At 39.3% G+C, this 13,846-nt stretch overlaps 1 protein-coding gene across 1 annotated transcript in view; it reads left to right on the top strand.

Annotated features, from left to right (window-relative positions):
* The window catches only part of RAB3C (RAB3C, member RAS oncogene family), a 152,687-nt gene that overhangs the window by 64,436 nt on the left and 74,405 nt on the right, over nt 1-13,846 (top strand). The window contains exon 3 of the mRNA XM_068422694.1: nt 7,071-7,189. Coding sequence (XP_068278795.1) covers nt 7,071-7,189 — 119 coding nt within the window. The remainder of the gene's footprint in view (nt 1-7,070; nt 7,190-13,846) is intronic.

The following is a 13,846-nucleotide window of genomic DNA, read 5'->3' on the forward strand; positions in this document are numbered from 1 at the left end:
ATTCAACTGATTTTTCCCTAGCTGTACAAGTTACAAGTTTTCTCTAGTTACAAGTTCGGGCCCAATATTAATTTGCCTTTTAATTTTACTCATAAAAAAATACTTGCTTTATTACATGAAATGCAAATTAGATTTTGTAAATTCATTATTTCCACTATACACTTTTGGCAACTGTACTTAATGTTTGGTTCTGTAACACTTTTCATAAAATAGAAGAAAAAAAAGATCTTGAAAGCAAAACCCAAGCCTTTCTGGAAAGAGAAATTCTTCTTAAGACCTAACATGGATCTTAGTTAAAATATAAAGTGGTACTTTAATTAATCTGTTTTACTTTTGAAGAGAATGCCGGGTCCTACTGATCTGACAGATGCTTTATAAAGTATGTCCAAAGATGGGGGAGAAGGACAAGAGGAATTGATCTTTGCCTCCTACAGAGCAGGACAGGCCACAACCAAAGTGAAGAAAGGACAAGGAGAAAGCTGCAGCTCATGGCAAGGAAGGAGGGAGGCATGCACTGAAATGGGGGGCTCAAAACTTGCATCCAGAACCGATGGCAGCTGAGGTCAGGCTACACTGGGATAGAAAGGAGGCAGTGGTACCATGGCTTTCCTACACTTTTTGCTTTAGGGAGGCTTAGTAGCTGAACTGCAGAGACATTTTATGCGAGTCTTAAAGAAGGAGGAAGAAAGAACAGGAAAGGAGAAAAGCAGAAAATGTAAAAGGAAATGAACTTCAGACACAGTCACTCTCTGTGTGGATGGAGCGAGAGAAAGCAACTCTGGCAGTAAAGTACTTTTACAACCCCAACTTGGGCTTTATAGGAGCCAAACTATCTCTCTAGTGCAAGCTCTGCCCCACCTTCCACCTGCCAGGACAGCCCTCCCAGGCCCTTTTTTACCAGCCGCATTCAGAATAATACTTCTCCCCACCACTCTGGCCCCAGCTATTTGCAGCTGGCCCTGGCATGCTCCCACATCCCTCCCATACGATGAATGAACTATTAGCTGTGATTTTGGGGTGAGTTCTAAGGACTAGCACATAGGTCTAGGAGATGTGTACTGGCAAGCTGAGAAGCTGGCTTTTCACACTCCAAATGTTTTTTTGATATACACATATATATATTTCTGCAAACACATGCACGCATGCACACACATATATATATACACGTATGTATATAAAAGACACAATTCCAGAGAAACAAAAGCCATGAGAAGTTTGGAAAGAGCTGCTGACAGGAGACAGGTACATAAGCAAAGACTGAGTTGGCAATATGCAGTGTTACATCTTTTGTGTCCACGTTAGGTAAAGAAACTGTTTTGAACTGTGTTTTCCATTCCTAGTTGTAAATGTCTGTGTTTCTGTGTGCCTACTTTTTCTGTTGGAAGTGCTGTTTGTTGAGAAACGATGCTCCCGGGATAGTCAGCTCCTCCTGCTCCAGCAGCTTTTCTCCCTGTCCTCTTTCTGTGTGCCCTGCACAGTCACTTCTGCTATAGGCCCACAGCTTCTCTTCTTGGGTGGTTAGCAGCAGGCTTCAGGTGATTTTACCCGTCTGCCCCTCATCTCTAGAGGATTTTTGCAGAGGTTATCCCTTGCCTCTCCCTGAACATCTCTCTTACTGGTTTCTTTTTTGTTTGTCATACTTTTTATCCTTTCTTCCCTGAGACCCCAGAGATCCCTGAGGAAAGATCAGAGACATCTTTTGTGCTGCTCTGAAAAGAGCCAGTTTAGATTTTCATTCATTTACTGCCTCGAGTCCTTTTATGTATCAATAGGGGAAATTAGAGAAATAGAGTCTCTTTGATGGAGTATATAAATAACCTTTGGGAAGCAACAGCAGAAAAGAAACATGAAACTCATAAAGGAGCGGTAGTTCTTGATTGCTGTGCCAATTTTGTTTACCTTAACAGAATACTTTGACCTGCAAAGTAAGAATTCACCCAATTCATATTTCTAATTTATCTTTCTGTTTGCTTGTCTTCAAATGTTGTGGATGTGCAGCAGAGATACAAAGACCATCCAAGAAATCCTCCTCTGGTGCTGCCAGTTTTTTGGCACATAGCACAAGCTGTATTATGATACGAGTAAAACTTGTAATGTGGGTAAGTGGATCTAAAAAGATATTTGTATGTTTAGCATACAGGACAGAAATGCAGAGGCACAGAGTCACTCAAGCGTGCTGCAAAATAAGTTTGTGTTTTGCAGACTGAATTCCTTCATGACAGGCTCATTAAAAGTTCTTGCTGCCAAATGCTGTTTGCTTTCACCTTCAAAATTGTCTGCATTAATAATGAGCAACTCCACTCGGAAGTTATTTACATAAAGTATTGTTCCTGTCAGTGGTGCAGTGCTAGGCAAGGGTGGGTGGGAGAGCACACATTCAGCAAATGAATTCAAGGGCCTGATTTAACATATGGCTCGAAAATGTTGGTATAGTCTAAGCTGGTATGGCACATTCTGGATGAAGTCTAGCTTAGCAGAATTTGGCAGTAAGGGGGATTTACTTCTGCTAAGTTAACTCAGCTTACTACTTTGCAAGCCTAAACAGTTACTATTTTCAAGATTACTAGCAGAACCTTGGTTTCTCTGTTTTGTATTTTGAGACTTTCCAGCCCCATAAACTCAACTTCATGTAGAATACAGGTTCTTCAGTCAGCTAGCTTGCTATTCCTAAGTGTTGCTACTTGCACAGATGGCAATTGCATTATATGTCTTCATTCCTCCGGGAGCATTGTTGTCAGCAGCTGGTGCACTCCCCAGACACTAAGGCCTTCAATGGTATGGCAGTTACACAGTAATAAAGAGAATCTGTAGGAAATTTCCCATAACATTATTAAAGGTTTGTTTCAAGGGAGAAGCACAGGACAAAACCTGGTTCATGTGGTTGCTGTAAAAATAACTAACATATCTTCATTTTAAGCTTTATTGTACTGTCAAATTCACAGCTTTAAGTTTAACTCAAATGAACAGCAAAGGTAATCTAGAATTATCTATCTTCATACCATTTGATACATATATGATAAAGGAGAGTTGACCAAATACACACAAGATTGCTATCTTCACCCTGAGCCAGAAACAGATATTTTGCACTCAATCTATACCTCTACCATTCCCCTTTCACTGCCTATAGGTACACATGCCCTATTCAAGATCTGTACTGATGGAAAAGCTTTATTGGTCCTTTTCACTATTGAATTTCTGGCAAAAAGCAATTAATTTTTGTAATACAAAATTAGGCATATCAGGATCTGGAGCATAAAAATGTTTGCAAATATCTAATATCAATTATAGGTGAAAAAAATAATTTAAAAACAAAACAAAACCCAAAACATACTAGAGACATCAGTGCATACAAGGCCAAACTGTGCAAGGCTCAGAGTCTTCCAGATACTCAGGACCATGGGCCATTAGCCAGTGTGCTGTATGCAATGCTCAGAAACTGGATAATTTCCAAAGTACTGTGTCCACTAAACCTTATCATTCTGTGATTTAATATCTAAAATCTGGTGTCTATTAAAAGAGATTCACTAAGATAGGATCATCTAACCAGAAGCTAATGGAATTGTGGGAACTTTATTAAAAACAGAATTTATGAAAGTGAGTATAATATTTTAAATATTTCTTGCAGCTGCTGAGCCCCTTTTTGTTTTGTTTTAACTAAGATTTGTAAAAATACCTCTTTTTGTCCTCTGTGCAAGGAACTTTTCACAAAACATTCCCTCACTGTAATTCGTTCCCTTCTGCTTTTCCATTCTACTTTAACGAACAGCCAGTTGTCCTTACCAGACATTACCTACATGAATGAAAAGGCCCCCAAGATGATTTATGTGTCTTGTTTTCTGCCTGTCAAAGATGGAAATGAACTGCCTTGGTTAAAATGGCAGTCAATAATAGGTCAAATTTTATTCTTCCTCAGGCTTATTTTATTTAGTTTGATTAGAAATAAGCATCAGTCAGAGCAAAATACAGATGTTACATTTCAGAATTTAAACCTAAAAAGATGGTCATCAGATTAATTCCACGGTCTTGCAAAAAAGACTAAGTTACCATAGCAGCAACCAGTAACTGTTCCTGAATTGAAAAAGTTTTTCTTCAAGTACAAGTATAAAATAGTACCTGAGGATAAAATCATAGTGATTTACAGATATAAATATGATGAAATATGGAAATTAATTATTTTCTGCTCGGTTCTTCCGTAACAATAAAACCTAATAAACAGAGAGAAAGGCCACTTACATTGTTGCATTATCTGTTTCAAATAAATTAAATAATTGTAATAAGATATAATATTTAATATTAAAGTATTTGATGTTTCTACTGTGCTATTTCTCCTGACAAATGGTATTTGAGTTCCTTAACAGTTGTACAAAAGGACCTGTCTTTGGGGCATTAGTAATACATTCTAGTCAGAATACAAAGGAGATGCTTATGAATTTGTGGAACACAAAAGTTTTGACAACATTGATTACAGATATTTGGGTTCATTTCTTACATGATCTTAAACACTCTACTGCATAATTTGTACGTTAGGCCAATTAAAATTTTAGTTGCTTCCTTTTAGCAAGTGAATAGAAAATAATACCAACAGAAATGTGATTATCAATGTTTTAAACTAATAAACTCCACTTTATTCATGGTCATCCATCTATGCCATCTACTACAGAGAGGCAAAATGCCTCACTTGTCAGAAAATCTTTTTTATCATCACATTAACATAGCATTAGCTACAGGCACGTATTAGATGCCTGTGTTGAGAACAACTCCAAATACCTGGTTCCTTCCCAGACAGACTCAAATCAAATGCCTATGTCCAGAAGAGCATTTCCTCTGCCGAAGTCAGTTACTGTTTGGATCTTCATCTGCAGCTTCGTTTACCTTTGTGTAAAATTGTTTGAGAACTTTTATCTTGATTTGTCTTCCTTTACACTCATTTTTATTCTCTGTAATGAAGAGTACCTAAGCCCGCTAGCTACCTTTAACGCTGCACAGAAAATAGTTGATGTCTTGGCTAGGAAGCCTTACTGACTTATGGCTCTATTGCTAGGGCTGTTCACACTTATCTGCAGATAGGCTTCAGTTGAAATCACCAGCAGCAAAATTAGATTTGCTTCAGTAACAGTAGGCTCTTGCTTGTCATACCAACCATACATGTCTCCAACTGACAAACAAGCAGATAGGCACTGACAAAACTTGTTAGAAAATCATCTATCATCTTCCGTACAGAAAGGCTGCATATTTGCTATTGGCCATATTTTCATTCTGTCCCTCCTAGCTCTTTTCTCTAATATCAAATAAAAGAAATGAAGCCAGCAAAACATGTGAGAGTAAACCTTATTCCATAAAAGAAATACAAAGAAATGGTTTTAAATAATGACAGCTGATATTTCTTCTGCTAATAAATGATTTTACTCAACATTTTGATGATACTTTCATCTTATTGACAGAATATGACCTACTGAGAAAGAACTGACCTCTAAGTATTAGAATATGCACAGGCTTAGTGCCACAGTCTTAATACCTTAATATTCAGTCATACCACCAGAAAATTTGGGAGCAGTTCTGTTAACGCAGCTATCCAGCCTCCACACCACAGCCGGTATAGGCTTAGCCAGCTCAGAGTATAAGCAGAAAAAGTTTCGGTCTGTCTGGCCTTTCCCACAAAGACATAACCTAACCTCCTGTGAGACCTGTTAGAGTCTGACTTCTACATCTTTCCATCTTGGATCACTGAAACTACATCAAAGCAGTAGCAGCTGTCATCCGGAATGAACAGAATCCATGTATTTTACCTAAGGCCTTGTTTGGTTTCAGTAACTGTCTTCATAATGTTTCTTATTCTATAAGTGGTTTCTGATGTACATAGGTTTTTTTTACTTTATTCGTTGAGATGAATGATATATGTGTAAAGAAGGAGGCCCACTTAATCTATTTTTCTCTTGTTCACAAGGCAGTAGAACTAGCCCAGGAACCACTTCAGAAAACACTCCAAATAAAACATTGTTTATCACTGGTTATTCTTCTCTCTCTGTAGGAAGCTAAATTAAATAAATTTGTCTGTATTGTAAAGTAAACTATTTCTTATCCACACAAAAATCTGAAATAATGAAATTCAGTTTTGAAGTTTGTTAAAATTGAATATGCACAGATGATCTGTTAGACAGTTACAGGATTGCATTGAAATGTTACATACATCTCATCTAAATCTTTTAATATTTATGGTTTAAAAATATTAAATAGGTATGCTGGAACAAGAAATACTTAGGCATTTCCTGTACTATAGTTATTGCTGTTGTCTCACAATCTTAGTACAGACATGAGTGGTTATGCTAGACATTGCATATAAATGTAGTAACAGGTAGTCCCTGCCCTGAAACTTTTTTAATGGAAGTAAATAAAGCAAGCAGTAAGAGAAAGGAAGACTTACATTTCTTACTTTAAAGGCAATTGAATGAGATACAGAGAATGAGGGAGAAAACTGGTCTGAGGTAAGGAACTGCTAGCAAACTTTTCTTTTTTTGTCAGATATCATCCTTATTTTAAAAGCAGTGCCCTCCAGCTTTTATTTTGTCAGCACAAATCTGTATTGTTGCTAAAGTCGACAGGAACACCAATGGCTTAAAATTGCAAGAACAGAACGAGTATACATTGCATGTTTGGTCAGGATGTTTCTGGACTTTGGGAACCATCCTGATCTTATAGAGAAAATCTTGTCCCCTCTGTCAAACTGGGAAGATACAAGGCAGGAGCAGGAGACAAAGTTCTTACCTGACTCTCAGGTTGAATGATGTGAATCAGTGAATGACTCAGGATGTATGACCTGACACAGGGCCATGCCTTTCTGCTTCTCTCCACTCTCACCTCATGACAGAATGGATGTGTCCTTCCTATTATGATCCATTACAGAATGCTCCTTTTTCCTGTTATTCTCAGTTTTCTCCCCCTTGATTAGTTAATGAGTAGGATTGCAGAGTTGTACAATAACCGCTGTCAGAGTTTTCTTTCTATTTAAAAAAAAAATTATCATTTGTCAGTTTATTTGCAACATGTAAAATTTTTGTTTGTTATTGTTTCAGGACACAGCAGGTCAGGAGAGATACAGAACAATTACCACAGCTTACTACCGAGGTGCAATGGGCTTCATTTTAATGTATGACATCACGAATGAAGAATCTTTCAATGCTGTGCAGGATTGGTAAGTAAAACTTGAAATTCATATTAAATAGCACAGAGAATATTTGATATCACTCACCTGCTCTGACAGTGTAAATTATTTTGGAAAACTTATTTCCACGTACAGTGCCCAAGCATTCCTATACCCAAATATACAGTGTTGGTTTTTTTTTTCTGGAAAGACAATGACTTTAAAATGTGTTGCATGTAATTCATTGTAATGATTCTGTTTTCTGTGATTTTGGTTAATGTGTGTTATTCACACATCAGAATATTCATTTGTCAGAATAGCAGAACCTAAAATGCCTGTTACTTATATTACCTTGTATTATGTGCATGTCAAGATGTCTCCATAAAAGTGTATCATTTTAATGATACATGGGTCAGTCAGGATCCAAGCAATCTAAAGCTTTTTTAAGTAAAGCTGACCCAAAAGGAAAGCTAGAGTTAATCTCAGTGATCTCTTCCTTTACAAGCTATTTTAATATCTGAGAGCCTCCTAGCAGTGCTCTAAGTGATACGAATAGTATTTGTCATGTGTGCTCCATGTGCTCTCTTGCATGCTGTCCTCCTGGGAGAACTGTGTTTGAGAGAGGATTTTGTTCAGAGTTTCTGTGGTTCTTTGGCTTTTTTAAACTTTATTTTAAGATATGCACCACTGTGTATTTCTTTCAGGACAGGCAAGGTCAGAAACATGTTTCACACTTAAAATAAAAGGCAGTGATGCTGTGATGCCTGTTTCTAATGGCAAATGTTGCCCAGCCTCAGATCCTCCAAGAAAAAAACTTTCTCCTTTTCACACTCTTTTGTTTATTTATTATTGTGGTAGAAAGTGTCACTGAACCCATGGAGCACCTCCCCTCCTCACACCTAGAGTTTTTTTGGTCTGTATATGCTGAGCCTGGTCATTCACCACCTGAAAATAAGAATTAGGAACCTTAGCTTGTTTCTGCTCTTCAGGATATGGGATCTTGAGTTGCCTAACATTTCCTGTGTAAGCACAAGGCATGTAATCATTCACAGTCCTCCAGGGGAAAGGGGCAACTCCAGAGTGTGTCCCACCTTCTCCTCTCCATCAGTTATCTGTACGTCTCTACACTGAATTGCTCTTATGAGATCTCTTTCCATTTACTAGAGAATGAATAAGCTTACGTGACTAGTATAGACCAGATAACTAGCTTTTGGACAACTGAATGTATCTGAGAGGGGTCTCTGCTTGATACACAAAGAGGAAGACATGTTTGCTCACTGTGACTTTTTATGCCAAAGGGATGTTCTGCCCATTGTGTACAGGCTGGAGGCATCATGCTGGGTGCTTGCTGTTACACGTGTGTGAGTACTGCTCTGTTCAACAGCATGAGACAGAATCTCCTACCTAACAGGAGGTAGATGAATGTGTTACTCACAGATGTTGCTGAAAGTTTAGCAAAAAAATGGGAATCAAGGAGTATACTCAACCTCCCAGCTGAACCTGCAGTTATGGCTGCCAGCACCACTGCTTCCTGGGCTTGCCAGACGAAGCACTTTCTTGCTTTGCCTCTGCTGTTCTTTGTCCATGTGCTGATTCTGTTCAAGCACTGGGTTAAATGGGTGATAAGGACCATCTGTAATCTGCAAATCTCATTGCCCCATCTCTGGGCAAACCAGATGGCATGCCATGTATTATCTAGCTTCCTCCAACACAAAGGTTTCTTTATAGCAAGTGTAAATATGAGTACTTGTTATTAATTTTCCCACATGTTTGTTTTCCAGCCTAGATCTGGTATGGTTGGTACTCTTTGTCTCCTGGTGAAAAGTAACTAGGCTTCATACTAATTTGGTGGACAGGAGGGATTGCATTATTAGGTGTTGAGAGCTATTGAGCAGTGACCTACGCGACGAAAGGGATGACAGAGAGGTGGAGCGCCTCACTTGTCAGGATGAGACATAAATTTTCTTGTTATTTTTATTTTTAATTTTGTGAGCCCAGTTGCTGCCCTGGTGTTCTTCCTCTGTTTTATTCCTCCCATCTCACAGCTGATAATTGATTTTGATTAGCCCATGCTCCAATTTTGATAGTAATTACAAAACCACAGCTTGCTTCTCAATGTGAGAGAAGTTGAAGAAAACTTGCAATTACCAATGCTGCAGAAAAGCAAGCATGTCTATGTGCATGTGTCTGTGCATTTGTGAAAGATATGGGGGGGAGGGAGCGGGAGCTTTTAAGCCTCTGTGGGACTTAAAAATTCTTTTCTCTGTGACAGATGTGCCTCTGAAGGCAGTGGTGCCATTTCATATGTGTGCACAGTGGACCAAGTGTAAGCTGAAATCACATCAGCTTCGAGGCTTGATCTAGAAAATGGAATGCAGTCAGGACAATGAATCTACAGGTGCCTTTTAGATTTGGATAAAGGAGTTTGGTTTAAAATGTTTGTTGGGGTGATTCTTTAAAAGCAGTTAGTTCAAAGCTGTTGTACTCATACTGAAAGGCATTTTTTTAAGTCTGAAATCTGGCTGGCATTTCTCCTTTAAAACAACAGATGGATAGTCGTGTTTCTAGATGCCATGCCTAGGTCAGCATGAATCTATTCAGCTGTGAGAAATTCTATATCTAATTTCACTATTAACATTATACATTAAAAAAAAAACAGTATCTGTAATTTTGTCTAAACCAACTTGATAGCCTTTTATGAGGACATAACCCGGTGGATAGATGATGGTAAAGCAGTGGATGTGGTCTATCTTGATTTCAGTAAGGCGTTTGACACGGTCTCCCACAGCATCCTCGCAGCTAAACTGAGGAAGTGTGGTCTGGATGACTGGGTAGTGAGGTGGATTGTGAACTGGCTGAAGGAAAGAAGCCAGAGAGTGGTGGTCAGTGGGACAGAGTCCAGTTGGAGGCCTGTGTCTAGCGGAGTCCCTCAAGGGTCGGTACTGGGACCAGTTCTATTCAATATATTCATTAATGACTTGGATGAGGGAATAGAGTGCACTGTCAGCAAGTTTGCTGATGACACAAAACTGGGAGGAGTGGCTGACGCGCCGGAAGGCTGCGCAGCCATTCAGAGGGACCTAGACAGGCTGGAGAGTTGGGCGGGGAGAAACTTAATGAAATATAACAAGGGCAAGTGTAGAGTCCTGCATCTGGGCAAGAACAACCCCATGTATGAGTACAAGTTGGGGACAGACCTGTTGGAGACTAGCGTAGGGGAAAGGGACCTGGGGGTCCTAGTGGACAGCAGGATGACCATGAGCCAGCAATGTGCCCTTGTGGCCAAGAAGGCCAATGGCATCCTGGGGTGTATTAGAAGGGGTGTGGTTAGCAGGTCAAGAGAGGTTCTCCTCCCCCTCTACTCTGCCCTGGTGAGGCCGCATCTGGAATATTGTGTCCAGTTCTGGGCCCCTCAGTTCAAGAAGGACAGGGAACTGCTAGAGAGAGTCCAGCGCAGAGCCACAAAGATGATTAAGGGGGTGGAACATCTCCCTTATGAGGAGAGGCTGAGGGAGCTGGGTCTCTTTAGCTTAGAGAAGAGGAGACTGAGGGGTGACCTCATTAATGTTTATAAATATGTAAAGGGCAAGTGTCACGAGGATGGAGCCAGGCTCTTCTCAGTGACATCCCTTGACAGGACAAGGGGCAATGGGTGCAAGCTGGAATACAGGAGGTTCCACATAAATATGAGGAGAAACTTCTTTACGGTGAGGGTGACCGAACACTGGAACAGGCTGCCCAGAGAGGTTGTGGAGTCTCCTTCTCTGGAGACATTCAAAACCCGCCTGGATGCGTTCCTGTGTGATATGATCTAGGTAATCCTGCTCCGGCAGGGGGATTGGACTAGATGATCTTTCGAGGTCCCTTCCAATCCCTAACATTCTGTGATTCTGTGATTCTGTAAACCTATTAGCTCCAATACATGCAACAGTATAGTAGCCAAGCATTTGTCCACCACTCTGTAAGACTGAGAAAGGGTTTGTCTAAAACCTTAGATAAATGAGTTGAAGGTCCAATAAATTTCAACCATGCTGCAGACACTTCAGGAAACATTCATATCTTAGCTTCCCTAATTAAAATAAAAAAAACCTTGAAGGTTGCAAATGACAGTAACAACAAAAGTTGTAACCTAAATAGAGATCTTTTTTGAAATTCAAAAACTTCTGGCATGAGAAATCTTGAGTTCTAACAGTTCTGCTGTATGTACACCCAGTGGTTTATTGCCTTCAGTCTCATCCAGAGGATGATGCTAAGAATACACTGCCAGTGTTCATGTCCTATAATTGTTCAGTTACTTCAGAATTGCTGCCTTCTAGGATATGTTCAACTAGCCTGTGTTCTCTGAATAGCTATTTTCCGTGTATGGTTTCACACATACTACAACAGATGCTGTTTAAATGAACCTAGCTTGGCAGATAGTTCAGACAGACCTACAAAACTGACAGGTCTTTAAAAAGTTTTTACCATTTGGATGTTTTTTACATCATCTATAGGCTTTATCAGCAGTTAGTCTAAATGTTTAAAAAATTTGATAAAACAATTGAAGAGTATTTCTCTTCAATTTCAGGTCAGTCTCTGAATGTGCTTTCTCTGAAGAAAATGCCAGTCGCAGTAGTCACAGCACTGAACGGTATTCTCCTTTACAGATACAGATTTTCAGAAGTTCACAAGGACCGACAGTTTCTGTTTTTATTCAGGGAGAGTGGATGTGTGCTAAAAGTCTGGCTGCCAGCAGAAATAGGAAATCAAACATGCTTTGACTCAGCAGATCTCCTATGGAGCTCTGCCCGGATTTTGAAGCTGCCTTTTCCAGGAGGCTTTTTCCTTCAGAAATGCAGCTCATGCTGCAAGTGCCAGGTGTGTACCTTGCAGTAGTTTGGTGCATGTTGGTCATGCCACCCTAAAAAGATGCAGTTTTTGGGGACAGATTTATTTCCTACAAATAGGAACCACTTGTAGGGCATCATTTTCTGCCTGGCTGAGGTTTAAATCAGAAACAGGGAATAACCAAAACATTACATTTAGCTGAATTCTTTAGACAGCATCCACACATTTCAAGTAATTGGCCTAGTGGAATCTGATTTTCTTTAAGAATTCCTTCTTATTAAATCTGATGGGGAAATAAGGGAATCTTGAGAGTGGCTCCATGCCACTTCAATGCATATTTGTTTTAATTCAGTCACAGGGGTTACATCCATTCCTCTTTTATATTAGCAACTCTCAAAAATTATAAGATGGATATATGTCCCCGTTGGAAAGGATTATGGTTACACGTCTTCTTAAGAAACTCAGAGGGTCTTCCATGAAAGGTGCTTCTCTTTCCTCTTTTTCTCTTGCTTTTTTCTCTGATAACATTTAAACAGCTTCCCCTCATCAGTCTGCTAAAGCTCATCACCCTTGAGAAGGAATCAGCTGGCAGAAGGTACATAAACTGCCTATTTTATGAAAGAGACAGAGGCTTAGGACACCGCGGGCAATTTGTGATTTTAAGAACTCTATTGTGCTGTGTTTACTTCTATATTTCTATAGAAACTATTTGTAGAATTTAGTACTAACCAATACGCTTCGAACAGCATGAAAATTAAATTAATTTCAAATTAAATCCAACAGAATGAAATACGGATTGTGCGTCTTTCATCTGTGCTCATAACACATGGGAGATGGTTATTAGGAATTGGGTCTGGGCAAAGACAATAGAAATGAAACAGTGGCCATTAGGTAAGACCAGAGTAGATCCTGAGCTGTGCAATATGGGTTCAGCCATTACCAGAAATCTGTGAGGGTGTTCCTGTAATATACACAGCTTGAAGAAAATTCTTCAAGGTATCATTTGAGATTGTTTTAAAGCAGAACCTTAAAGAATGACTATGCTACTATCAATTCAAGATAACATTCAGAATTAAGGCTTTAAAAATATGAGCATTAACTACAACATGGCATTTGGCAGCTAGGTTTACTGGATGTGCTAGTACTAGTTGTCATTCTGGACAACATTGTGGAAAAAATGGTCCCATTTCTTCAAACTATTAGCTTTTTCTTTCCTTTTAGCACCTAACTTATAGAACTATAAGTTAGCAGTTATAGCTACAGTGCACTAGAAATTGTTTTTTCTGTGTTCTGTTGTATCTCTCAATAAGAGACATGATGGCACTTTTTGAATTGTCATTAAGAGAAAAAATAAAATTAGAAAATACATTAGCATGTTAATGGGCAAATGTAAGAAGTCCTCAAAGCAAATTAAGCCCATTAAGTTCATGTCAGCACTGCTACATGCACTTCTAAAGGCCATATGTTCTAAAGGATACCTTCTTTTACTTCCAGCTCTAAAATTTCAGTCTAATATTCATGCTCAGCACATGCTTGACCTACAAACAGGATATTTTTCTTTTACCTCCCAATATTGAACTTAGTTCTATCATTTAATAAAAATCCATTATTTGCTGTATATCAGGGAACAAATCTGGAAAGTGTTTCTAGGCAAATTTAGCCTCCATCCCTCTTTGCCAAAACATATGATCTGACATGCAGCACGATTTATGCAGTTCTGCTTGCAGACACAAACTGTGTATGCCATTCCCCTCACGTGTCCCTAGGAGCTCTGTTCTGTGGGGCTCTGTCTGGACATGAGCTGCATCGTGTCCACTGGTGATCCGCGCACAAATGGAGTCTGTCATGCAGCTGACAGCAACCTCCACACAGTAATGCAGG

This window comes from Nyctibius grandis, chromosome Z (assembly GCF_013368605.1).
Source record: "Nyctibius grandis isolate bNycGra1 chromosome Z, bNycGra1.pri, whole genome shotgun sequence".
Classification (NCBI taxonomy): Eukaryota; Metazoa; Chordata; class Aves; order Nyctibiiformes; family Nyctibiidae; genus Nyctibius; species Nyctibius grandis.